General features: G+C 41.4%; 1 protein-coding gene across 11 annotated transcripts in view; it reads left to right on the top strand.

Moving 5' to 3' along the window:
- LOC117512608 (serine/threonine-protein kinase WNK2-like) overlaps positions 1–26,969 on the top strand; it is a 118,421-nt gene that overhangs the window by 80,085 nt on the left and 11,367 nt on the right. For 5 of the 11 annotated variants that reach the window (XR_004561340.1, XM_034172741.1, XM_034172740.1 and 2 more), the window contains 17 exons: positions 9–293; positions 1,280–1,444; positions 1,639–2,019; positions 2,463–2,783; positions 3,750–3,793; positions 6,706–6,865; positions 6,963–7,079; positions 12,520–12,690; positions 12,950–13,001; positions 13,162–13,260; positions 17,391–18,172; positions 19,164–19,221; positions 19,328–19,401; positions 19,525–20,174; positions 20,272–20,501; positions 20,649–20,867; positions 21,419–21,517. Coding sequence is in view for 10 of the 11 variants with exons in the window: in XM_034172741.1 (XP_034028632.1) it covers positions 9–293; positions 1,280–1,444; positions 1,639–2,019; positions 2,463–2,783; positions 3,750–3,793; positions 6,706–6,865; positions 6,963–7,079; positions 12,520–12,690; positions 12,950–13,001; positions 13,162–13,260; positions 17,391–18,172; positions 19,164–19,221; positions 19,328–19,401; positions 19,525–20,174; positions 20,272–20,501; positions 20,649–20,867; positions 21,419–21,517 (3,907 nt within the window). In the remaining variant the exon portion in view is untranslated. Of the gene's footprint in view, positions 1–8; positions 294–1,279; positions 1,445–1,638; positions 2,020–2,459; positions 2,784–3,749; positions 3,794–6,705; positions 6,866–6,962; positions 7,080–12,519; positions 12,691–12,949; positions 13,002–13,161; positions 13,261–17,390; positions 18,173–19,163; positions 19,222–19,327; positions 19,402–19,524; positions 20,175–20,271; positions 20,502–20,648; positions 20,868–21,418; positions 21,518–26,969 lie in introns of all 11 variants that reach the window. The other 6 variants (XM_034172744.1, XM_034172743.1, XM_034172742.1 and 3 more) reach the window with 5 other exon arrangements.

Here is a 26,969-nt window from a genome sequence, read left to right as displayed (position 1 = left end):
GTCCTTAGGCTGGTTCTGTAGGGCCTCAGAATCAGTCACCTCTCCAGGGATCATCTTCTACAAATACAGCCCTACACACCCCTCTGCAGTACATCCAGTCTGGACAGAGCTGCCCTGTTGCTCCGTATGCTGGTCAACCCAGTGCTGCAACACCAGCCAGTGTTTGTGCAGGCAATGTGCAGCATGCAGTTAATGCTTCCATCTACACATCTCAGAGTGTGCAGCAGACTCAAACTGCAGCAGCAATCACACAGCGCTACCAACCACCAGTGTACCAACAACAGGCAACAGCGGTAAGCTTTGTTGCATTTTCATGCAAATACAACAAACGTATCAGACCTGTGTGACTCAACCAGACAGGAGACTCTACTCCAATTTGGCAAGAATGCCCTAGCAGCATGTCTGCCTGCAAAGCAGCCAAGACAACACTACATATTTGCATATACAACCCATACACTGAAAGTGAATGATCCATGTCCTCGTACTGAGATTTCAGGCACACTCAGCAGGTCCAAGCCACAATCAACCTACTAAGTCAGCACCCGAGGTTGTCCTGCGGCACTGCAACACTGGTTTGTTATTGCTATCAGATATCCCCTCAGACAAAGCAGCAGTGCCCTCTTTCCACAAATACTCAGTCTAGTATACAACAAATGTAAAATGTTGTGCAGGATACTTTTCATATTACACTATATCCAGAAAACTGACTAAACAGTGCAGATGGTGTGACATCTTACATTACAGACTCAAAATCATCAGTCTCCTAGCCAGCAACAACCATGCAATTTGTAGCACAAATTACTGCTGCACAGTCTGGAATACATGCAGACTTTCCTTCAATGTCACAGCCAGGATGTATCCTAACCTACTTTTTAGCAGATTTGGACCCCAGCTTTTCAGCCTCATGTTACACATTCACCTCATTTTTTTATGCATAACACCCGATCATTGTCCAGATATTTAACAAGTTTTAGGTCATCGTAACAAATTTAACATTGTTCAATGTGACAATGAAAATGGTAATGAAAACAAGCAAGAGCCCCAATTCCCTCACTCCCATCCTCAATCTTTGAGTTTGTTCTGTTTCTGTTCTGTGGTACAGAGCTACAGTACGAGGAGCAAATGTTCACTGGCTCCAGACTTGGGGACAGGATAGAAAATATGAGCTATTCTGATCTGGGTCAATAGGAGGAAACATTCATCTAAACAGAGATGAAACTAAAATCCTTGCTACCATCAGACCTTCCTCCCTCATTTTCCTCCCACTGTTGTTGTCCAGAAAATGTCTTCTGGCCAGGGTATTGCACACTTTGGTCAGGATGGACAGAATCTGTCAACTTCCAGTGTTTCAGCCCAGACAATCCATGCTCAGCAGACTCCAGCTCCCTCTTTGCACCAGCTCCATCCACTGCAGGTTTCAACCTCTCTATCGAACCCATCGCAGGTATTGATGTAATCTGGTTTTTCTTTGGGAAAAGAAAGTCATTAATGTACTCAGAATTTTTGCAGATCTGTAACGGGGTCAGTTTGAAGTAAGTCATCTTGGTGCAGCATTCTCCTATTTTTGAAGCCTTTTCTCTAAATTATTTAATTTTTCCTCTTTCTTCATTGTTCTCTTTACCTGTAATCCTTTCACAGTATCCCACAGTCCAGGTGATGACAGCTGTGACTGACTGTGAATCCTCCTGGTCCACTCTTCACCCTCCGTCCTCTGCTTCTGTTGCTCATAACTTTCTTTCTCCTGGCCACACTTGTCCTGTAACTCCCTCTGTCTCGCCAATTTCCCCTTTGCACATAGAAAACATGTTAGCTTCACCCATTCCAGTGTCCCCCATACCTTCTTCCTCACCCATTTTGGAGATGTGTCCCACATCCCCACAGCCGCAATACCCCACTGCTTTGCAGGCTTTAACCTGTCACTCACACCTTACACCCACCTCACACCCCGTACACGCACACATTGCTTCATCCCAGAACACGCACCCTTCCACAAATGACAGCACTCAACCGCCTGTTCAGGTAATTATGTCTGCTGCTGGGTACCAAGTGTGATTTACCTGATTGAACCTGTGGTTGTGATAAACTACCAAAGTGTTTTTCTTTCTTTTTTTGAAGGGGGGGACTAGTTTTTGTTTTTGTGGGGGGTTTTTGTTGTTTGTCTGTTTTAACAAGTCAGCATGTTGTTGCTTGGCTGAAGAATAAGGAGCCTTTACAAAATACCTTCCATTTAGATGAAGAAATAAATAAATCAGTAAGTTTTGTTATTGTAATTAATACGGATGCAAGCCATTGTGCATTACATACTGAAGAAATAAAATATGTAATTATTCTAAACCTAACAAACAAGTGCCTGTTGAACTACCTGAACACAGGAGTCAGTCTTAAAATATTACATCAATAGCAGTGACACATTTACTTTGTGTTTTTTTTGTTTGTTTGTTTGTTTGTTTTTTTTACAGCAGGTTCCCCAGCAGACCCAGGTCAACCATGGAGAGCTAGCTTATCCTGCTCAGCTCACCCAACCTGCAGTTTTCTCTGTACCTGTTCATAATGGAACAGATTCTAGTACAGCATCTACTGGTGCCCAGCTGGATCACAGCCAAAACCAGTGTCAAGTACCTCCACATGCTCAGGCACAGAATCAAGTTCTGAGCCAGATTCCTATGCTGCAGCCTTATGAGTCTCAGAGACCGGTAACTGGAACTGATGCATCCAGTCTGGTACAGGAGAAACAGCTCACTACTCTCACAGGGATGCCAAATTCCACAGAAGTGAACTTGCAGGTATGGAATCCTTTTCACGCCTTTTAAGTTCCCTTATTTTATCACTATATGGTGACATCAGAATTGCATCTCTGCTTTTTGTGGATGATGATTCTGTTGATGATTCTCTTCAGACTGTGACATTCAATGTGCACTAGACAGGTTTTCAGGCTGAGTGTGAAGCAGCTGGAATGAGGATCATCACCTCCAAATCAGAGGCCATAGTCCTTTGTTGAAAAAAATGTGGCTTGTCCCCTCTAGGTTAGGGGAGACTTATTGCTTCAAGTGGTGGAGTTTACAGTAAGTGTCTTTGGTTCTTGTTGTTGGAGAGATTGATAGACTGATTGGGACTGAATCTAAGGTCCTCTGGACCCTGTGTACTCTTGTGGTGAAGACAGAGCTGAGCCAGAAGGCAAGACGTGATTTGCCAGTCAATTTACACGATTAGCTTACCCATGTTCATGACCTTTGAGTAATGACTGAAAGAACAGGGTTGTGCAAATGAGGTTCCTCGGTCATGTATCTGGGCTTACACTCAGGTTAGAGAGAAGCTCAACTCTCTGGAAGGGACTCTGAGTAGAGCCGGTGCTTCTACTGATCAGGAGCCAGCTGAGGTGGTTCAGGCATCTGGCGAGGATGCCACCTGTCCCTAGGGACATTTTCCAGGCACATCAGACTGGGAGGAGGCCTGGGGAAGACTGAGGAAATGCTGGCGATATTTTCCAGCTGGTTTGGGAACACCTTGGGATCCCCCAGGCAGTCAGAATATGTGGCCAAGGATAGGGAAGTGTGGAATGAGCTGCTTAGTTGACTGCCACTGTGACCTGGATAAGCAGCAGAAAATAACTCTAATATCTCTTTGCATCTCCCTGCCTCCTTATGTTGTTGTTGGGACTTGAATCTTTTTAAACGATGGACCTGGTAATGTGTGAAAAGTACATTTTCCATTGTCTCCATTTACTTGTTTTTGTATTTTCCTTTGTGCAGGATCAAGTCCCGGAGAAACACATTAGTGGACAGAGCTTTGACAGGTGAAAGCTATTTTCCCCCTCATCTGCTCATTGGCGGTGTGATGTGATTGTTGTTCTAAGAAATGCATATTGCATAAGCTTAATCTAATACAGATATGTTGTCCAATTGGCAGTAAAATATTAAAGCGTTCTGTCTGTAAACAATGTTGAAAGGAAGGGTTTTGAAAAGTCTTTGGTCCTGTGATGATTGACAAGCAGTTTGTATGAGAGGGTGACACGGGAATAGATTTTAACTCCTGTCACTTCCCACTCCAACAGAAAAATTCCCATCCCAATCCCAGGCCAGAGTAAAAAAAAAAAAAAAAAAAAAAAAAAAAAAAAATTCCTGTCCCATCCCACCCTGGTAAAGACTCCCACTCCCATCCCGCTTCCATTCAGAATGACTCCCGCTCTTGTACTGCTGCCATTTTTTCCTTCTTTTAGTTTTTAGGCAATCCGGTTGTTAAGCGCTGACATTACGCATCACGTGATAAATCTGTTTCTGGGTCCAAAGACCTCCAACTTTACAATTAAAGTTATGTCTGTTTGATCATTTTAAGGATTTACAGTTTAAGTTTAGTTTGTGTTTACATTGTGCGCAAACCTCCATCCCTCCCTTCTCCGCCTCCACCTCCGTTAACCGCATTCGTCTGGTTCTATGGTCAGAACACTTAATAAAACTTTTTTTTCTTTTACTTTACATATTTTATTATGCACAGATAAAATATACACGTTTGTTTGTTAATAAAAATTATTTATTACAATAAACAGGACGTTAAAGTGCAAACTTCACTTTCTCCCCGAATGACATGAACAGGAAGCGATCACAGCTCGCAGCAGCTCCCATTGAAAATAATGGAGAAATGACCTGAGCGTCTGACATTTTTACATAAAACAAACGCAGTAACAACGTCTAAAAACCCAGTTAATATATCCAGGAGAGTTTTAGGCACAATATACAAAGAGTTTTATGTTGCGATGTTAATGCTGTTGTCCGTGTGCAGCGGTTTAAGTGCAGCCTGATCAGGTCATCTCAGTGCATTTCTCAATGTTAATGACAGTGCGCCTTTTTTGTTTGGAGCCGGAAGTTGAAAATCACATGATGCGTTACGTCACACTTAACAACCGGATACACCAAATTTGATTTGATCTTCTCCCCATTCTTTTTTAGATTACTTTGTGTTCTGGAGTTTTATTTCAAAAGATATGGCAACACAAACAGTTCATCTGTGGTAATATTTAGAGGCACTTATTGCCTTAATCCAAATAAAAAAAGGTACAAAACATAAATAATGCTTGGCCTGTGGTCTTATAGTTTTTCAGCGGAGGACCAGCTGCTACGTCCCTGTTTCTAGCTCTTTTGGAGGCCAGTTACAGGAAAAATAAATAAATAATAAAAAAGAAAACATGGGTCACACCATGCCTACCTTAGTTGAATAAACCCAAACATAACATATAAATTCAATTTTACTAATTTACTGAGCAGTTGTTTCCCTTAAAACAGTGGCATTACTTTTGTTTTAAATTGCTAAAACAACAACAAACTGTGCCAAGCAAGAAAACTGTCCTCAATGAACAAAAGTACATAAAGGCATCATTACCTTCACAATTCACATACTATACCTGAGTTTTGGAAAAAGAAAAAAAAGGGCCATATCAGTCTACTTTCTCACTCTTCAACACAAATATTTGTCTATTTGCAATAAAACACTGCTCAAACTAATTAGGGCTAACTATCAGAATCATCATGTTTCAACGAACATCTAACGTTCTTACCTTAAATGTTGCTATATAGGCAAAAAGGGCATCAACATTTTCTGGACTGAGGGTGGCGCGCCTCTCCTCACATTTTACAAGCAGCATACAGCCTGTTAACATCGTCACACTCGACTCTCCAGAAGTTCAGTAATATTTGCAACTTCCTTGGCAATTCTGTAAACTTAATAGATAAGTCGTTATTTCTGACTTTGGGTTGCAAATCACTTTTTAACACACTTTATTTGCTGGTGTTTTGCTCCGTCCATTGCTCTTCTTCTTTGAATTCTGGCAGAAAGTAGCAGCCAGAAACACTGTTGGCTTCTAGACCATGTAGTTCTTTTGACTTGCGTTAGAGTGTAGGCTTACTGAAAAAACCTACAGAATGGCGGAGGTCCATTAGTCCATTAGTTGGTTCCCGGTCCCGTCTGCTCCTGGTAACTTTTTAATCATGTACTGTCCCAATCACGTGATGAATAGTAAAGTTGACTCCCATACTGTAGAAATCCTACGGGAATCCCGTGACCTGTGGGATTCCTGAAAAAATGTTAGCCTCTAGTTTGCATATCAGTATTTTATGTGCTCTGTTAACAGTCAGAAACTTATATTGTCAGACGTATTGGACGTGTTTGAATCTTGGCATCATCGATGTTTTGTTCAAGGTTTGAAAGCAACAAGACTTAAACATTTCTCCAGCTTCTAAGGGAGAGCAACACCGTTTTTTATTCATGTCCTGAACAGTTCTGGACATGTGAAGCCTTAACTTGGTCAGATTTAATCACCATACAGTAGTTCACACTTGTTAGGTTCTTCCTTGATTTACCTTCTTTATTTGCAAATGCATACGAAGGATATAAATCATATAAATGCACAGTAGCTGCTTATTATTATTGGAAGCAGGGGTGGTGGACAAGTGGTTAGTGCGCTTGGTTTCTGTGCAGACGGTTCCCGGTTCAAACCTCACCCCTGCCACATTTCTCCATGTAATGTGGAGTTGCATCAGGAAGGGCATCCAACATAAAATTTGTGCCACTTCAACATGCAGAATCTGCTGTGGTGACTCAGAGTGGGGAAAAAAATAAGGGATAAGCCAAAGGGACCTAACTTTTTATTTGGTGTTATTGGGTAAGGCAATATTCACACGAATCAATGTAATAGCTTTTTTCTTTTTAAACCAGTGTCACTTCAGAAGCCACATCAGGGAAGGAGATGAGTGATGGTTATGAGGGGACACATGGAAGTAAAGGTGAGGGAAAGGGTCGGAAGCACTGTCGCAGGTCCTCACGCACCCGCTCTAGGCAAGAAAAGATTAGCAGGCCAAAGCTCAGCATGCTCAATGTGAGTAGTAAAAAATATATTTCAACAAGGGACATACTTATTGCCATTTATGTTTAAAATAAAAAAATTGGAACTAATTTGTCCCCTCTTGTTGCAGGTGTGTAACACTGGAGACAAGATGGTAGAGTGTCAGTTGGAAACACACAACCATAAGATGGTCACTTTCAAGTTTGACCTGGATGGAGATGCACCGGAGGAGATTGCTACTTACATGGTACTCACAAGGCTGAATTACGGCATCTTCAGTTGCTGCTATAGTGTAACTCAGCATCTCTCCTAAGACTGGTGGTTAGACCCACCTTACTTACCTGGCAATTTTTACCATTTATGTGATGTATTTTGAGGGATGGTTGGTTATGAAATTTTGAAACTGTGTAGCCTATACTCGTATAGGACGTTGAAAAGCTCTCAGAAGCTGTTAGTAAGCAATTTTGGGCCTTCTGTGATTTTTCTTATTGATTTGTTACAATATATCACATGACTTACTATGTGTAAGTCATGTGATATATTGTATTGACATAGCTATTATCTCTTTTAAAACTGATTGAGGTCACGATGTTGTTGTGGAGAGGTCTTGCGAGTTGGCAGGATGTGGTCAAGAGTCACCATAGTGACACAGACATGGTGTTTTTGTGCACAGTTGTGGTCAAATTTGTGTATGTGGGAATAGGGCTTTGTCAAGAGTGTCCAAGAGAAGCTGTCAATAGGAGTTTTATGCTTGTTCCTCTCTGATTTCAGTCACTTCATTAAACATTAAGCAGATAGATGGATAGGTATACACAGTGGTGGGCACAGATAACCAAAAAATTAACTTTGATAACAGATAATCAGATAACTGAAAAGTTATCTTTGATAAAGATAAACCGATAAACCACCCAAAAACGTATCGGAAGCTACAGATAACCAATAAATTCCAGAATTGTCTCCGGTACACTTGCAACTATTAACAAGCTGATTTTGAGTTTTAACACCACGATCGCTTCTGGAAGCATCAAAGGCGACGACAGACCCAAACAATGAGTCAACACTTCTGCCTTTGTGCCCCCTGCTGGAAGCTCCTGTTCACTACATAGCTTCCAGCACAGAAGCAGCTGAGAGGAGCAATGAAGCTCAACTCTCTACTCAATATCTGTGCTACCGTCAGACGGAGGTCTTGGAAAATAAAGCAGTCCTGACTTATGGTTTGGTGTACGAGGTCTGTTAGAAAAGTATCTGACCTTATTATTTTTTTAAAAAAACCATATGGATTTGAATCACGTGTGATTGCGTCAGACAAGCTTGAACCCTCGTGCGCATGCGTGAGTTTTTTCATGCCTGTCGGTTGCGTCATTCGCCTGTGAGCAGGCTTTGAGGGAGGTGTGGTCCACCCCTCTCGTCTATTTTTTATTGCGAAAAAATGTCTGAACGATTTGGAGCTTTGCTGCATCAATTTTTTTCCAGAAACTGTGAGAGACCTCCAGGTGGACACCGTTCGAAAAATTAATATGGCTTTCAGGGACGATTTTATGGGGATTAAACAGATTACGGGGTGTTACTGCCGCTTTAAGGACAGCCCACAACTGCTGAGAGCGCTTCGCGCTCCCAGCCCCCATCGACAGGCTGACACCCCGCTGGAACAACCAGATCATTTCCAACGTGAAAGCTTTGTTGATCCGGGACCTCGTCTGACTTGCACAAAAAGGCAGAAGATGTGGACATCAGCACTTTTCCGGCACATTCCACCGTTACAGGAGTTTTTTTCATGGAAAGAAATGTGGAGGGACGCGCCACGGCTCCGTTCATTACGCGGGACAAAACCACCTTGGTGTTGGTCTCTTAGGACAGCTTTCAGGTGGATTTCAGACGGATTCCGGTTGCTTTCCAGTCGTGTGAATATCCGATTGTGATTGTGCATGAGCTGGACATGCCAGAACATGTCCCGTGAGGCTTCATCACGGCGTTGCTTTGCGCCGAGCGGCTGCACCGCGACGCGCAGTGGAGCAGCTTCTCTTTGCATGACAGAAACTCCTGTAACAGTGAAATGTGCCATTCATTTTTAAACTGGACGCTGTCTCGATCCGGTATGTCATCTGGTATGTCACAGGAATTGTGAAAAGACGTGGACATCAGCACTTTACCGGCACATTAAGACAGACGTGCGGAGGAGTTCCGCGGGTCGCGGTGCAGCCGCTCGGCGCAAAGCAACGCCGTGATGAAGCCTCACGGGACATGTTCTGGCATGTCCAGCTCATGCACAATAAGGTCGGATACTTTTCTAACAGACCTCGTATAAATAAAATTAATACTGATAGAATAACTCCATTAATGTCAATTCTGTCATTTGTACAAAGTTAAAATACAACATATCTTTTAATTTTGAATAATGCACTAATTCTGAAGTTTTGTAACAAATACAGACAGATGGCAAAGGATTCTGGGTAAAATGTGCCTCCGCTAACACTGATTGGTTGACTCATTCATTCTATGTAAACCAACACGTTAATGTGAGGTGTGTTGGTGTTTACAGATAAATGTGCTTTTGTAAAATATGCCTTTTTTTTTTTATTTGTATAAAAAAAAAAGACATTTAAAAAAAAGCCAAGTTGTAATTAGATAACCGTCTGATATAACTGGTGTCAAAATAAATAGAACACTGCCATGATCTACTGGTGCCAGACGTTCAGTACTTAAGCTGGGTTTACACTGTGCGAGTTTTGGCCCTTTTTCAGCTGATTTTTCACGTGTGCAAGAATGTTTTGGATCGCGCCAAGTTTCAGGTAAATCGCGCGTCCTGCATCGTGTGGTATACATGGAGTAATGAGCTGCGTTTAACATCTCACGACCACCTCCTGATTGCCAATCGTATGGTCGGATGAAAATCAAACCTGTTTGATATTCTGGTCGGCCATCGTGAGGGTATCCCGCTGCTGAAGAGCTACAAGCGTCCAACCTCTCGCACTGTGCCTGTGCAAACATCGGAGACAGCATAACAGTGATCATCCCTTTGGGAAAGCAGCTTCTGTTTCTTTTCCCCCCTTATTCTTCAACTCATGTAAAGTCTTGTAATGTTTTTTTTTTTTTTTTTTACTTTAATGTCTCACATCGAGAGTTTTTGTAAAAAATAAGAAATGTAAATTAAGTTTGGAAAAAAAGCTTCTGTTTACATTTTGCTTCTGGAAACACGAGTCTGACGTGTGTTTTTTGAACGTACAATGTGTGTGAGAACATAAATTGGGTGCTCTGAACTTTTACACCGTGTGGTTCTGTCGTACAGTTTGAGCTGGAACCGAGTACAGTGATTGAAAATATCATACAGTGTCTGCCCAGCTTCAGGGCGAATACTGCCATGAACACTACTGGTCAGTAGATGGAAGTAGAGACCATGTCAAACTTGCCAAAACAAAATTCCAGATAATCCGTGTCTGCTACATTTAAGATGCGTGGAATTTAATCAATCAATCAATCAATCAACTTTTTTCTTATATAGCGCCAAATCACAACAAACAGTTGCCCCAAGGCGCTCCATATTGCAAGGCAAGGCCATACAACAACTATGAAAAACCCCAACGGTCAAAACGACCCCCTATGAGCAAGCACTTGGCCACAGTGGGAAGGAAAAACTCCCTTTTAACAGGAAGAAACCTCCAGCAGAACCAGGCTCAGGGAGGGGCAGTCTTCTGCTGAGACTGGTTGGGGCTGAGGGAAAAAACCAGGAAAAAGACATGCCGTGAAGGGGGGCAGAGATCGATCACTAATGATTAAATGCAGAGTGATGCATACGGAGCAAAAAGAGGAAAAAAAAAAAAAAAACAGTGCATCATGGGAACCCCCCCACAATCTACGTCTAAAGCAGCATAACCAAGGGATGGTCCAGGGTCACCCAATCCAGCCCTAACTATAAGCCTTAGCGAAAAGGAAAGTTTTAAGCCTAATCTTAAAAGTAGAGAGGGTATCTGTCTCCCTGATCTGAATTGGGAGCTGGTTCCACAGGAGAGGAGCCTGAAAGCTGAAGGCTCTGCCTCCCATTCTACTCTTACAAACCCTAGGAACTACAAGTAAGCCCGCAGTCTGAGAGCGAAGCGCTCTAATGGGGTAATATGGTACTACGAGGTCCCTAAGATAAGATGGGACCTGATTATTCAAAACCTTATAAGTAAGAAGAAGAATTTTATAATAAACGCAAACACAATAATGTCTATAAACCCAGAGAATATATTCACGAGAGTCTTAAGCACTAAAGTTTAATGCTGTTGTCCTTGTTGAGCCTGATCAGAGTGTCTCAAATGCATTTCTCCTGTCGTGAACGTACTGAGATTACCCTACCCTACCCATAATGCACTGGGCACCGCATGTCCACACTAAAACCTTAAAAATTAGCGCATTACTTTAAAACTAAAACATATATCTGATATTTTCACTTTATAAAACTTCAGATGTGACGTTCATTTAAATAACTTGTCCGAAATTAGTTTGGTTAAAATTTGAACCATAAGTATAATGAAAACATCATCTTTGATAATTAGCAGTTATCGGATTATTGCAACTGTGCCCGCCACTGAGTATATATTTTATTTTCTTCACTTGAAAATGTCACTTGGACTCAACAAATCTTGACCTGTCAACATGTTTCCAACATGTGTATGGTTTTTGTAGATTGTTGTGTTCTTTAGCCAGTCAGATTTAACAAATCAGATTTTGAGTTTGCTGTGTTTGGCGTGTTCTTTGACAGCCTTCTAGACAGTACTGTGGCTAGCTGACTAACGTGTTGATCAGAGCGGCATTTTTGTTAAAGTTAATTACAAAAAAAAGCTTAGCTAACTGGGACAAGGCTAGCACATTAGCCTTTACATTTATATTCTAATTCATTCAAACTCTCTCTCTTGGCATTTAGATTTTCAGTGTTTTAGGGGTGTTGTTTTGGCAATTTTTACTTGACTCTTTTTTTGTGTGTGGACAGTGACTGAATGAGAAGAAACAGATTTATTGGTGGATTTACTGGACAGCTGAACAGCTATGATTTTTTTATTTTTATTTTTTTTTACAAGGAAAGAAAGATGGATGGACTTTGTCTTCAAGTGCTGAGCAGCTTTTAATTTTTTTTATGTATTTTGACTTGCTATGGATTATTACACCTATGGTCTGTTGGTGTCAGGTGCACACCTGTCCAGCAGCATGACTGTGATCTTTTGATTCTCATTATTTGGTGATCATGATTAAATATGGCTGGCTGTTGAGTTCTCTCGCTCTCTCTCGCTCTCGCCCACTCCTTACACGCACAGGGGCCACACTGCTGTTGTAACATTTGGTAATGTCAGTGTTTTTCCATATATGCGATGTCTGTTTCTGATGTTGTATCATGTGATGCTGTTTTTAATTGTAGGAGGGTGTCTCTAAAGGCCAAGGTGTAAAATGCACAGCCTGCCACTGCATATTACCAATACGGGACTTGATTTTTGTTGAAATAACTTTTAAATCAAGAAAACCTCTCCTCTTCCTTGGCCCCAAGCCACACAGAATACTTTCCAATATGGTGTTTGTTCTTTACATTGTTATCTTCGCTACACATCTATAAACATCCTTTGTTCCTGGCATAGCCCACAGGTGTGCTTGTGTTTGGAGTGATAAAACCTTTAATATTTGCCTACCTCTTTTTTTTTTTTTTTCATCCCCCTCAGGTAGAGAATGATTTCATCTTGCCTCTGGAAAAAGAGGTTTTTATTGATCAGCTGAAGGACATCGTGGACAAGGCTGAGGATATGCTAAGTGAGGACACTGAGGGTGAAAGGGGTTCTGACCATGGTTGCTGTCCTATACAGAGCGAAGGCGCTGGAACACAGCGAGCAGAGGTGAGAAAGGAAATATCGATGGTTCGGGTAGTGCAATATGTCCACCAGTGGCTCAGTTTTAGATGCATTATCCTGACAGCACTTTCAAGATGAGCTTGCGTGCCTTGTTGCCAAAAAGCTTTTCTGCTAATGTGACTCTCAACCTGAGTGATTATACTTTCTATGGTTTTGTTTGGCTGCTTGAGTGAACCCATTAAACTCTGAAAATTTAATTTATGCACATGTATCAGCTCTGTAATAATAGTTTTTTTCTTTTTAGGGTTTCAATGTTACTTCACCCAGCACCCCACAGCTTGTATACCAGCAAAATGGTAGGTTTTTTTTCTAGCAAAAGCCCTCCTCAGTATTTGCAAACCTATTATAAAATCATATCCTCATTTATGATTAAATTGGTCGACTCATTTACTTTATCTCCTGAATTGAAATTAAAGTAGATGGGAATTTATGAGATTATATACTTGTCTTTGACAGTCCTCCACACTGGCAAGCGCTGGTTTATTATCTGCCCTGTGGTTGAAACACTCGAGTTGGACAAAGAGAAGACTGCATCTCACACCTCTGCACCTAAGGGTATGCTGCACATATGTCCAAACACGCAGTACCATATTTTTGGGCTTTTAAGCTGCAGCAGAGGATAAGTCTCATTTACTACTTCATGCAACAAGAAGCAAAATTAATTTAATTGCAAATTATTCATTTATTAGACACACATGGTGTTAAGGAGCACAGCTAATGAGCTAATTAATGCCACCATACTAGGCAGAAAACATGAGTAATGTTTCTTTGCGCCACTGAACAGATGATCATATGTGAGGCGAACATGCAACACAATTAAATGTTTGGAAACTAACACAAACACTGCTTTAATGATCAGAAGCTACAGGATAATTAATGTAACAAGTGCAAAATGTGAGTAAGACTGGATTTTATTTGAGGACACAGCGTGGACTCTGCTGTTTGGGGAATATTCCACTTTATCATTTACTAATTGATGATGGTTTATCATATGGATCATTAACACAGCACTGACTTTGTTTGGGAAAAGTCTGGTTTCTTTTGTATGTGGAACATTTCCTGATGTGACTGACAGTGGTCCAAAAAAAATTTGAGTCCAGTGTAAACCCAGCTCACCGCAGCGTTTAGCTGTTATTGTTTACTTTCTGTGTCTCGGCTGTGCGCTGCAACACTGCGGCGACAGACATCCAGTTAGCCAATTTACTCTGCATGTTTTGCTGTTTGGTAAAAGTGTTCATTCATATTTGTTTGAAATGAGCATGCCTTCTAATTGCATTTTATTTCTGCAGTCACACAATTGCCAGAGATAGGAGGAACAGCTCAAATATCATGATCGCTCATTTAACAAACACTTTAAATGTGACCCGACTCAGTTTTAAATGTGCGCTGAAAGTAATTGTGCCCTGTCACAAAGTTTCTTTCCCTGGCCTGTTTATTTACAAAAAAAGCAGTTCAATGTTGTTTCTTGTTTCCACTGTCATGAAAATGTGCTTCTGCAGTAGCTCCTTAATAATGAACTGTAGGTTTTAAACTTTGACAGCCGAATGGTTGAACATGAGCACTGATGTAAAACCAGCTGCATACTTCAGCTGAGTGCGCATGTATGATCATTGTTTGACCATGATGGTAAAGGATTCATGTTGGTACTTTCTGTTTAGAAGTAGAACAAAAGTGTTTGGTCCCGGTGTCGCAGACCGAACGGTCCCCCCCTAAAAATTGGTCCACCCTGCCTTCACTGCGCATGTGTTATTTGGGGCCACAGCAGCTCGTCTGAGACTGAGTCTCTACGCCCAAAGGGTTCAAATGGAATAATGTGATTATAAACCATCAGATGACAAGGTAAAACCTCTTAAATCATTCTAAAGTTAGTTTTAAGCAGAAATGAGGTGACAATGGATGAGTCACTACTGACTCTGAAATGATGGATGCACAGTGAACGCAGCACCAGCAGCTCATGCGGCTGCTCCACTTTGATAGGTCCCCCGTCTTTTATGATGAAATAATGCTGATTTTATGTGGAAATGATTGTTGTACAAAAGCTTCAGATATCTGTCGCTGAAATAGATGATGACTGGAGTGCATTTTGAAGCAGAAACGAGGTGATAATCGGTGAACCGCGAAAAATGACGCATGCACAATGATGGCAGGGCGGACCAGTTGTTAGGAGGGACCGTTCGGTCTGCGACACCGGAAAATGGCACATGAGAACAGCCAGACAATTTTAGCAGTTTTCTCGTCATTGTAATTCATTTGTCATTATTATTGTCTCAACCCTAGAGGTGATCTTACACTCACAGCAAGTCCTAGATACTCGAGAAAAACATAGTGCTGGTCTGCTGTCTCTTTGCATTCAGCAGAGTTAATCACGGTCTGCATGCCTGTTTTGCAGCCTCTGTTAGTCTTACATTCTTAGTGACAGAAAACAAACACTCAAACTGAAAATGGAGTCTTCTCCGTGACTAGAAACTACTTTCATTTTTATTCAGTGTTTCACAAAAGAAAGTTGTTGTGGAAAAACAAATGTGGAGGAATGATTTTTTTTCATGTGGCTCATGCAGATTAAGTAGATTTTATTGATGCAGGTTTGTACTTTCAGTGACTGATTGATGATATTTATGGATTTATTTATTTTATTTGAAAATAGACACCCAGCTGACATGGTAAATGCTTTTATCTTACGGATGTTATTTTCTACTGTACAGAATGCTCCAAACGGGTGTAATGTGAACATTTTCTGTTGCTGTGCAGAGCAAAGGCATAATAGATGTGCTTATCAGTTCACATTTGGTTTTGTGTTTGACAGAAGTACAATAATCTTTAAGATTTTAAAATTACCATAAATCCTTCTCTTTAGTTATTTCTGGTATTAATGTTGAACATTGATCATGGCTATGAATGGTTATCGTCTGGCAATGGGTAGGCAGTGGTGGGCAGAGTTCAGCTAATCCGATAGCAGATAATTATCGAAGCTAATGTTTTTGCTATCGGATTAGCTTTTCAGATAAGTTTTAAAACCATCATCGGCCCAATTATCTTCTGATAACTTTCAGTCCGATAACATTTTCTTTGCTGGTAAAGTTTAATGGCCAAAACCGTATATAAAACCTAAAATCAAACATTTTAGTCTGTTTGATGTGTGTTTATTGCCACTGAACAGACTGGCTGCCTGTCTCTTGCTGATGATGTCATCATTAAGCAAAAAATGTGATTGGCCGGTCGACACGGAGCATTGTGGGTAGTGTAGTTCAGGTTCACTTTGGACGTTACAGTGACTTGTCTACTCGACACAAAAACAAAACAGACAGTTTTAACATTATTTTATTTCTTTGTGGCTGTAATTTAATCGCCAAGACTCGGTGGGGGAGAGGAGCTCTCATGGCACAACTGTGTGTAGGGAGGGAGGGACTTTTCGTCACATTTAGACACAGTTTTGGATTTTTTTTTTCTTAAGTACGCTTTATGTGGATTATTTATTCAGATGAATCCCACTGAAACTAACAGGTAAGAATTTATATTTACTGCATGTATTTTACTCTGCCGATCATTGCATTAATGGATGTATTTCGGTTGTTTAAGCCGCAGGGTTCAAAGCATGCGAAAAAAGCGGCAGCTTTTAGCTCGTAAATGACGGTGTATCTAATACCAAGATAAACTGTGACTTCTAATACTGTGTTTTACTGATTTGAAAGATGACAGTGTTTGGGGTTTTATTTTTTATTTATTCATTTTTCGTGTGTTCTTTGTGTTTGTGATCCTTGAATTTACCCACCAGCCCCTGCAGCGCTTAAAGTGAAACTGGTTTATCAGAAGCCGACAGTGTAATCTGATGTGGCCGCGTCCAAATCAATACTAATAGTTATTGGTTATCTGTAATAAAGATAAAATTTTTTTTAGCAGTTTATTGGTTTGTCATCATAAAAGATAACTTTTCACTTAGCTTCAATAACCATTAATCAGATAACTTTTTGGTTAGCTGTGCCCACCACTGTGGGTAGGTCAACCAAAAAATGTAGTGTAAATAGAATAAATTGATGAAGGAATGAATGAATGATGTAATGTAGTGTGCAGTAATTTTATCTAAGTCAATCAAAGATTTAGTAATAAACAATGACTTGCAGCATTTTCACTTACTACATGACATTTCTTATTTCATTTTGGACAATTATTATACACTGATCTAAAAACATTTTCATACATTATACTACTTTTGTGACCCAAATAGTTTGGTATCTCTAATACCAGAACTGTTCATCCGCATGAAGAAATGTGTATTTTCACTCAAGATTTGAAGATTTTCTAAAAATGCATTTCATGTTTTCAGGTATAGAGCCTAATTAATATTGTTACTGTAGCTGACGCTGTTCTGAACATTTTGATGTGCAACACATGGGCATTATACGACATGCAAGTACCTTAAAAGGGAAATTCTTGAAGGTACTACTAAATCGCCTGCACACCTACCTAGTCGTTAAGTGGGACTCGAGCAGCTATCAGAGTGTTGGTCTACGCTGTTCTTTGTTTATCATCCACACAGGAGCGTTTGTCCCCTCCTGTCTGAGTGGTCCTTTGGATGTTGCATATGGCCATCTTAACATTCCTTAACATGCCTTCTTGAAGACTGGACTCTTCATGTTCTGTTGGCTCTGTGGTTCTTCTGGCTGAGTTTGGTATTTTTATTTTTCCAGATTGTGCTTCATCATCAGTCAGACCCAGCAGCAACATTGCTGCAGTGCCTACCCCTGCTGCATCTTTATCAAGTCCAAGTCCATCCTCCTCGCTATCCACTGCAGCACAGGCGGCAACACCACCTCAGGACCCAAACGCTGGAGGAGCTCGAGTCTATCAGCCCCAGCCCTGTGTAACCAAACATGCACTTCCCAGTGCTGTTGTCAATCATCAAAACTCAGTACCTGCAGAAGAGTCCTTTGTATCTGCTGTCTCAATGGTTACAGACATGCCATGCTGTGCTATTGTGCCACCTGTGACGCTGGATGTGAATGTTTGTGATCAAGGAGAAGCTGGTGATGTGATATCTTCTGATGCTAATCAGCTCAGTCACAAGTCCAGTCCTTCTAGAGACCCACCACCTCAGCTTGCCTGCCATCAGTCTGTGGTTCTGCAGCAACCCTTTGCCACACCCATGCAGCCTGGGACAGTAACATCACAGCCCCAGAGTCCAGCACACCAGGCCTCCCAGAACTCCCAGTCATCAAGCCAGCAGCAGCCAATAAGTGGGGGGGCAGTGGAGTCTGATAGTGAGGGGCCACGTAGGGTGGAGTTTGTTGACCGCACCATCAAGACTTTAGATGAGAAGTTGAGAAATCTGTTATACCAGGAGCATCTTGCCCACCAGCCATCGAGTACCGTGTCTGACCCGCAGACCTCCAGCACAGAGGGAGCCGGCTCACCACAGACAGACTGCCAGTGCTCTGAGGCAGTACTGGCAAAGAAGAAGGGGGAGCCGCTGGTAAAATGCACTCTGTGTTCATGAATATATGTGAATGTAATGGAGAAATGTGAGTGACATTTGGTAGCCAAGTTAATGATCCCATCACTGAATTAGTTTCATGCCCTCTGCTGTTCTAGGGACGTGTGTTTGTAAAACGAAAAGATCAAAATTACTGCTCCCTGTATCAGTGTGACATCTTCATTTTGCATATATGTGTGTGTGTGTGTGTGCACAATCAGCAAAATTCAAGACAGATGAAAAATACAATAGAATAGAATAGAATTTATTTCAGCAACAACACAGCAGCATAAAGACAACAAAAAATTGCTAGCCTTGTGTGTTTACCAACAAGTGGTGTTGCACCAGAGTATACGTCACATTGGTCAAAAAAAATATGCATCACGAAGAGGCAAAAGCAGCACATTATCACATTATTTTTGAAATGTGTATTTCACAAGAATGTTTTGTAACAATCTGGAAAGACTATTTTGTCACACAGTGGCCCAAAGAGCATAGATAAAATGTCTTTAATCTTTCTTGTTTCCACTGTACTGAAAACATACTGAACTTTGACATATAAGTTGCAGGACCAGCCAAACTAGTATTTAAAAAAACAAGCAAAAAAAAACAAAACTTTACAGCCTGGAAAATACAGTATATGTATTCAAGGGGTTTGTCAATAGTTTTCAAAAATATGAGCAAAAATCACTTTTTTAGCTCACTACTACTTTGTCAACAATATATAGTCTATTTTTTGTCAATATATTAAACATGCATATTAAGTCTTTTCTAAATTATAGCTGAAAATAAAGTTTGAATTTTTTTTTTATAGAACTTTGTGGATTGTTAAATATAGTTTTGTGTTACTGATATTTTAAAAAAATCTCTCTTTAATTGATCATGATCCAGATCATTATTTATTTAATTTTAGATAACTTTTTTTAATGACACTGGTTATGGATCACTGATGTATTGCATCCCCTCTTCCATATTTTTCCACCCATTTTAGCCTCAGATACCTGAGTGCACAGATGGAGTAGGTGCACATAGTGATCCTGCAGTTGCAGGTAGGTAAGAAGGGGAAGGTACATTTTTATGCAACAATAATGCCACAGGCATTATATGCATGATACACTGAAAATGGACTAACAAGGTCTTGTTTTAACCCTCCAGCCAATAACAGGGGAATGAATGGAAAAGATGGAGCTGCCAGCTCTGGTTCACACAGCTCCGGCAGTCGTTTTCAAGTAAGAATTTCCTTGCAAGCTTTTCTGTCTTCAGTTTGTTGTTTAAATTGTTTGCGTTAGTTGCTGAATGAATGGACATGATGCACAGATACATTTGTTACAAAAATTCTGTTTCCCTTCTAGATCATCCCCACTCCCCCTGATGTAATTTGTCGTTTGGAGAAAAGTAGGATCACCCACAGTTCTCCAGCGCCATCGAGTGGCTCTGGAGGATCTAACTCTCAGAGCCAGGACCCTGCCTGGAAAGATGAGGACTTTTCTGCATGCAGGTCCACTGTGATGGGAGCAAATGAAGAATCTGCAGAAACCTCCAAAGCCCATAGTAGTAATCGTTACTCTGCTCCACCAAATTTATACCAGGCTACACCTACTTCAAGCCCTGATGGTACCCCACATTATATCCCTCGGGCTCAAACCGTTGATGCAACTGCTAATCAGCACTACCACCACTCCTCTCAACGCTACTCTGACTCAGCAGATGAGGAGAGCAGCAGCATAGCTCTCCCTCCAGCTCACTGCACTCCTCCAGCTCACGCCCACTCTGAGCACAGTGGAAGTGACCTCGTGAAAAGGGCAGTGGCATTCCTGCGGCGTTCTGGTCGCAGCAAAAGTGAGCAGAACTCTGTATCTCCAAGCCGGCAGCCGGTGGCAATAAACGGTCATGCTCCATCACCTTCTGCGGGCAATATCCACGCATCTTACATCAGCAGTGACAACGACTCAGAGTTTGAGGATGCTGACATGAAGAAAGAGCTGCAGAAACTGAGAGAAAAGTAATTTCACTTATAATGCATTGACACTCTGACTCAACTCTCGGTTTGAGCTGTAAAGACCTGAATTCTCTGTTCTCTCCCTATAACTTCTCCTCAGACACATGAAAGAAATCTCTGAGCTGCAGGCATTCCAGCGGAGTGAGATTGAGCACGTGTACAAGGAGCTGGGTAAAACTCTGCCCCCTAACGTGGGCCTACTTCACGCTGCACCCCCAAGCGGCCGCAGACGCAGAGCCAGCAAACACAAGCTGAAGGCTGGCAAACTGCTCAATCCTATGGTGCAGCAGCTCAAAAATAATCTCAACACGTCCACTGTTGAGAGAAAAGGTGCGTGGGTGATGAGTGGTTAAGATGCATGCTGTGAGGTGTTTGTGTTAGAAGCAGATATTTTGTTAAACGTAATGTGGGCAACAGGAATGACGTCAGGTTTGTGCTTCAGTGATTCATTGCAGCTCTCATTCTTTGTGTACCAAGGTGAGAGCGCTGCCAATTTATCCAGCTCTCCCACAAAACATTCAGTGCACTCCGACGGCTCCGCTCACTCCAGCACCAGCTCCAGCAGTCAGCCCTGCACTGACCCAGAGCCGGTTCAAACCAAACAGCCTTGCTCCTTGAAGGGATCCTTCTCCTCAGACAATATCTATGCTGGGCTGCACAGTGACAGAACATTGACGCAAGCAGGCCCTGGTCAAGGTATGCAATATAGGTGGATGCATACCACTACTTACACAGTTTACAACAGCCATTAACAGCTAAGGTCTCACTGGGAACCAACATTTTCTTACAATTCTGCATTTAAACATTTTGACTGAACTGTAAAGTTCATGTGCATAATTGCTATTATGTGACAGATTATGCAAAAATTATGCAAAAAAAGAGAGGAAATCAAGAAAAGGGACAAAAAATGTGATTCAACAGCACCATACCTCTCATCTCTTTAGTATTAAGGATTTACTGAGGTGGAATTTGTGGTTCCTAAATGATCACAGTAATTAATGTATGTGAATGGTGCAGTTACCATGATTTCCTGTTTAGATGCAGTATGATGCTAGTGTTATTTTTCAGAGCGATTAAGCTGTGTGTGTGTGGGGGGGGGGGGTCAAGACTTGAATAGACTTGCTCCTTGTTCGCTTTTTTATTTCTTTTTTTATGTTGGGAGCTTTCTCATCTTAGTCTCTGTGCACTTTTACAAAGTGTCTCTCTCTTGTTTTCTCTCTTCTTCCCTCTTATATTCATTTTTACAGGCTGGACGGTTTTCCACCAAACGTCAGAGAGAGTCACCTATAAATCTAGTAGCAAACCACGCACTAGATTCCTCAGTGGACCTGTGTCTCTGTCCATCTGTTTGTATTTGTTCTTTTCTATTTACCCCGCACTCATTTCCAGCCTTTTATCTTTACCACTTCTGTTTTCTCTCAGTCACATTTTAAATATGTCATATTCTACAACTTTTTTCCTTCTCTCACCGTCCTCACACCAGTCAGTAGTTATCACATCGACATGCTCCCCCCTTCCAGACTCGTCCAATAATCATAATGCTTTTTGTTCTGTCATTTCCATCTAGTCACCAGAGCAATATGTGAGGGTTTTAAGTATCAAAGCCAGACCATCAAGGTCACTTGTGATCCATCTAGCTTAAAAAGGGCATGCTGCCAGTGTAGTAGGGCTTTTGTAGCCCGTGTGTATAACGGTATTATTATTTTGATTATCAGCCATATGATGTCCTTGCATGTTCTTTGTTTTTAACTTTAAAGACTTTTGGCATGTAGTGGCTTAATGTATATGGGGTTGTAGCCACCTTACTGTACATTTTTGTTGCTTTGCAGCACTGTCACTTAGGCTAAAACACCATGAATCAAACTGGATATATACAGTTGTGAGGTGCCGGGTCTCTTTGACAAAACCAGCCAAATAGCCACTCAACGCGAGTTCAAGACACCCCCCCAAAAAAACCAAGTAGCCGAATGGCAACACTATTGTCAGTGTGGTTTTGGTTACTTGATGGCTAAAGAAGGAAAATTCTAAAGCTGTTTAACGTGTTTGTTTGTTTGTACCGTGATGTGTCTACCAGCTCACAGTGTCTCAGTTATTTCCTATTTAATCACTAAGATGGTAACGGATCCAACAGGTGTTGTTTGTGTTGTGCGCTCGATGGCAGTTTGTCTTCCTGTCAGCATTCTCCCCTGGGTGCAGCAGCTGCACTCAGTGTTAAGGTGAGATCTGTAGAACAGTGTTAATCAGAGGTACGTGGAAACTTACAAATTACTGTAAATCCTTCCTTATGGGAGTGTAATATTACATATGTTGTCTCGTGCAAATGGAGTAATTCTGGATTGTCCATTGGACCATTTTGAAGTTGCACCGTCATCTTGAAACCGAGGCATCCAGTTAGGGAGCCTCTCGCTCGCGTGTTTGGAGCCATTATAAAAAAACAGCTTGCCTCACAGAGCGGCTAGCCGACGCCTCATGCAGCAGCTAACCGATCAAAGCTGGACCCCGGTTAAACAATGTCTCCGAAAGTCAACGTAAGTCCAGATTTCTTGTTTCGTTTTGGCTTCGATGTCCTTCGTTAGTGCTGTTTGACTGGGGCTTTATATTCATATTCATTGCTAGGAAAGTTCAACGACCAAAATACCAACATTTTGGGAGCAATGAACATGTTTTCACTATTATTTGATTTCTTTGTGTGACTGACATTGTTATTCAAGCATTCAAAAGGCTATTCCTACCTCCACACAACTCCAACCACACACGAGAAAGTTTCTTGGCAGTTCTTGTTGTTGAACAAAACCGCGTCTCCCTAACCAGACAGAGTTGTGATGTCATCACGCATGCGCATAGGCGCTGCTTTATCACAACTTGAAAATAATCCATTCATTGTTGCGTTTGTTGAAATTATGTCCATGCATACAGGTGCAGAGAGATACAAACTATGAAGGGTGATTGAAAAATTTTGAACCCGGCCAAGAAGAAATCACAACTGAATTAATGTAATGCTTTATTTTTCAACATAATCCCCATGTAAGTCCACACAGTTTTTCCAGCATTGCTGCAGTGCCTTAATACCATTTTGATAGGTCTTATCCTGGACCTCACGGTACTGGACCAGTATAATAATGTTCCAGCAAGATGCCTTTTCACATTTGGAAACAGATTGAAATCTGATGGAGCCAGATCGGGGGAATAATGTGGGTGTGGAACAAGTTTGAAGTCGCATTCATGAATGGCGGCCATTGCAATGACTGATGTGTGAGCCAGAACATTGTCCTGGTGAAACGGAACACTATGTCAGAGTATTTCACGCCACTTCCACTTTATTTTCTCCCACAGCTGTCACAAAAGGGAAAAAGGGAAGCATAATAGGTCCCATTGATGGTCTGTCCATTCTCATCATAGTCCACCATTATGATGCCCTCAGCATCCCAGAGGCCATGACCTTTCTAGTAGATAAGACAGCTTTGGCTTTCTTCAGCAAGGGAGAATCACATTTCCATTGCTTTGACTGTTGTTTGGACTCCGAATGGAAGTGATGGACCCAGGTCTTGTCCATGGTCATAAGTTGTTACATGAAGTTACGAGGGTAGGCTGAAAAGTTCTAAGGCTCATTATGATACAGTTACTGCATTAACTGCATCATAGTGAGCCTTAGAACTTTTCAGCCTACCCTCGTATCTGGATCTGCCTCAAAAAGTTCTCCCTGGAGATCTGGATCCTTGTGCATTTCTGATTGGCCGTGAGATTCCTTGGGACCCACTGTGCTGAAAGCTGTCATACCCAATTGTTCCGTTGGAACTGAATGAACGTTCTCCTGGGAAATTCCAAAAGTGCTGGCTATGTAACGCTCACGTACTTTTCTGTCAGTGAGGAACATGTCATGGATTTTCTAGATCATATCAGTTGAGGTGGCAGTACTGGGTCTTCCTCATCTTGTTCCATCTGTGACACTTATTCTGTTCCTCTTGAATTCGGCTGACCAGTGTTTAACTGTAGGATAATATGGAGCATCCTCCCTTCATGTCATTACCATGTCCTCATGGATCTCATGTATCTCTCCTTTTTCGTAAGATACTGAATCAGAGCATGCCCACCAGCTTTGTCCATTTTGCCAATTTAACACTCCCCTACTTACTTCACTGAAATATTGTCCACAACATTGCACCCAGTGAGTCAAAATTTCACACATTCTCAATTAATTTTGTTCAATTTGTAGAGCACCAGTTTACGCGTCACCCCAAAGCGCTTCACACAGAACAACCCAAAATCAAATTAAAATGAATTAAAAGCTTAAAAAGCACAGTTAAAATACACAATTAAAAAAGTGAAAGAAATAAAAAGCATAATAACAATAAAAAGCATAGTGACAAATATGCTAACTAAATGCGAGGGAGAACAGATGCGTCTTCAATCTGTCCACAGAATCTGACTGCTATATTGATGCTGGAAGATTGTTCCACAGAAAGGTGATACGATAGGAGAAAGCTCTTTGCCCTGCAGACATTTTATTCACCCTAGGAACAGAATAGTCCTGCAGCCAGGTAAGAAGGTGCCAGTCTGTGAATAATTTTATAGGCTAGTAGGAGAACCTTAAAATCTGCTCTCACAGAGACAGGCAGCCAGTGAAGAGATGCCAGAATGGGTGTAATGGGGTCAAATTTTCTGCTTCATGTCAAAAGTCTGGCAACAGCATTCTGAACCAGTTGGAGACTCCTAATGCTGGACTGCGGTAACCTTGAAAATAGGACATTGCAATAATCCAATCTAGATGAAACAAAAGCATGAATGAGTCTCAGCATCAGCCATAGACAGGATGGGAGGTTCCTCACTTTGTCCGTATGATGTATAACACTAACCCAAACTAAGCGCTAGCCGGTCAAATTGATGCCAATATCTCACTGGACCAAGAACCATCATTTCAGTCTTATCAGAGTTTAAAAGTAGAAAGTTACTAGACATCCAACTTCTCACTGATGCAAGGCAATCTTCTAAAGATTTTGTTTGATTGAGATTACCAGCACTTACCGGCATGTACAATTGCATGTCATCAGCATAGCAATGAAAGGCAATCTCAAAATTCTCAAGAGAAACGTTGGTTTCTCAGAATGCAAAAAATGGTGAAGCACGCCCTACTTTTTCTGGGTCCGGCTCAAAACGTTTCAGTCACCCCTCGTACATTTGCATGCTTTTGAATAGTGAAAAATTCCTCCTATAATCATGTGCTGAGAGCAGTCTTCATGTCATGATCATGGTGTTCCGAGTTTTGTCTCCTAATGACCTTGTTGACATGAGTCATTTAGGCGGTGAGACCAGTCACTGCTGGTCAAGAGGAGTGATGGAGAACAAGAGTGTTTTAAGGTTGGGTGAACTAAGAATGACTGGAACAGTTTGGTGGTTTTTCTGATCACAAGTGACTTTCATGGAGCAGGTCCCGAACGTGTTGTCTGGGTAGGCAGGAGCTAAGCTTAAATTTGTTTCTGGCCGTCATCCACTCTTCACTGGCCCACCGTTACATTTCATAACCTCCCATTTAAGGAAATTGTTTAAAATGCTTTCTGCAGTGCTGGCTTAAAAAGAAAAATAAAGGAACACTCAAGCACTTTAGGGCTTGTGAATGCTTAGTCCTCTCCAAACATGGGCCTGAGGTCAGATCTAAACCAAGACACTCTGTGTATACGTGTGTGTGTGTGTCCATGCATTAGACAGAACACCTCTATACCCTATTTATTTATTTGGTGTGCATTTCCATCCACTATTTATTTTAAATCTATATCTCCCATTGAAGGCATTCTGTTCAGGTTAGAAGGTCTCTGTACACTAACAGAGAGTCCCCCTCCCTGTCCCGTCTTCAGTCCTCCCCCATCAGACAAAGTCCTTTGCTGTTAAAAGGAGAGCACACTCATGTTTGGAGGGTGACGATGTGCATGGTGCAGGCACCAGGCAGGGCACTGATGGAGACTTGCTCTGCCGTATGAAGGGCTGTATCAGTATTACTTTATTCTTCCACCTCTTAAGTTTCCTGCATGTTTTTTTTTTTGTTTAACTATTAATGCCTCTCTGTTCCAGCTAGTACTTGTATTCTCTTTCAGTTGGAATCTTTATTTAGTATTTTTCATTTGGTTTCACAAGCCTTTTCACATCAACAAATCCTGCACTAGAACCTCTTTTCTATTACTTTTAAACCAGCACACTGTTCTCTTATGGTTTTCCCAGCCAGCTAGCAGACCTGCATGTGGTAAAACTAATAAATATTCCACATTGAAATATTAGAAAATGTACCCACTGTATTGCTGGAGCATGATATGACCCCTTTCACCCCCTGGTTTCCATGGATGTACCGGTGTGTCCACGTGTCATTTTGTCATATTTCAATTAATAGCTCAGCGATGGAACATCACAGAGACTTTCACTTCCTGAAACTACAAATTCTCAGCTGTCACAGTCTCTCCTTTTTGACTGGCAGCCAGTCTTAGAGGCTGGAGAAGATCACACGGGTCTGTCTCCTCTCACCCTCCGCTGCACTTTGCAGTATCTGTTAGTGGGAAATCCTCAACTAAAGCACGTCACTAAACGCTCATGAAATCTAAAAGAACTGCCCTATTGCCCTGACAAAGCTTATTTTTATTTAGTATTATGAAGAAAATTGTTTTGGAAAAATGCACAGAGGAAATTTTGTTTTGTTTAAAGGATCAGGTGCAGCAATTTATTTTATTTTTTTAATAGGCAGCAGTAGACATTTTTTGACATTAGTCTTCATGAATACATGAATAAAAATGTATTTTTACAAAAGATTTGAAGAAT

Source organism: Thalassophryne amazonica, chromosome 6, assembly GCF_902500255.1.
Source record: "Thalassophryne amazonica chromosome 6, fThaAma1.1, whole genome shotgun sequence".
Taxonomy (NCBI): domain Eukaryota; kingdom Metazoa; phylum Chordata; class Actinopteri; order Batrachoidiformes; family Batrachoididae; genus Thalassophryne; species Thalassophryne amazonica.
The sequence above is the reverse complement of the archived record's forward strand: the minus strand, read 5'-3'. Positions and strand labels throughout refer to the sequence as shown.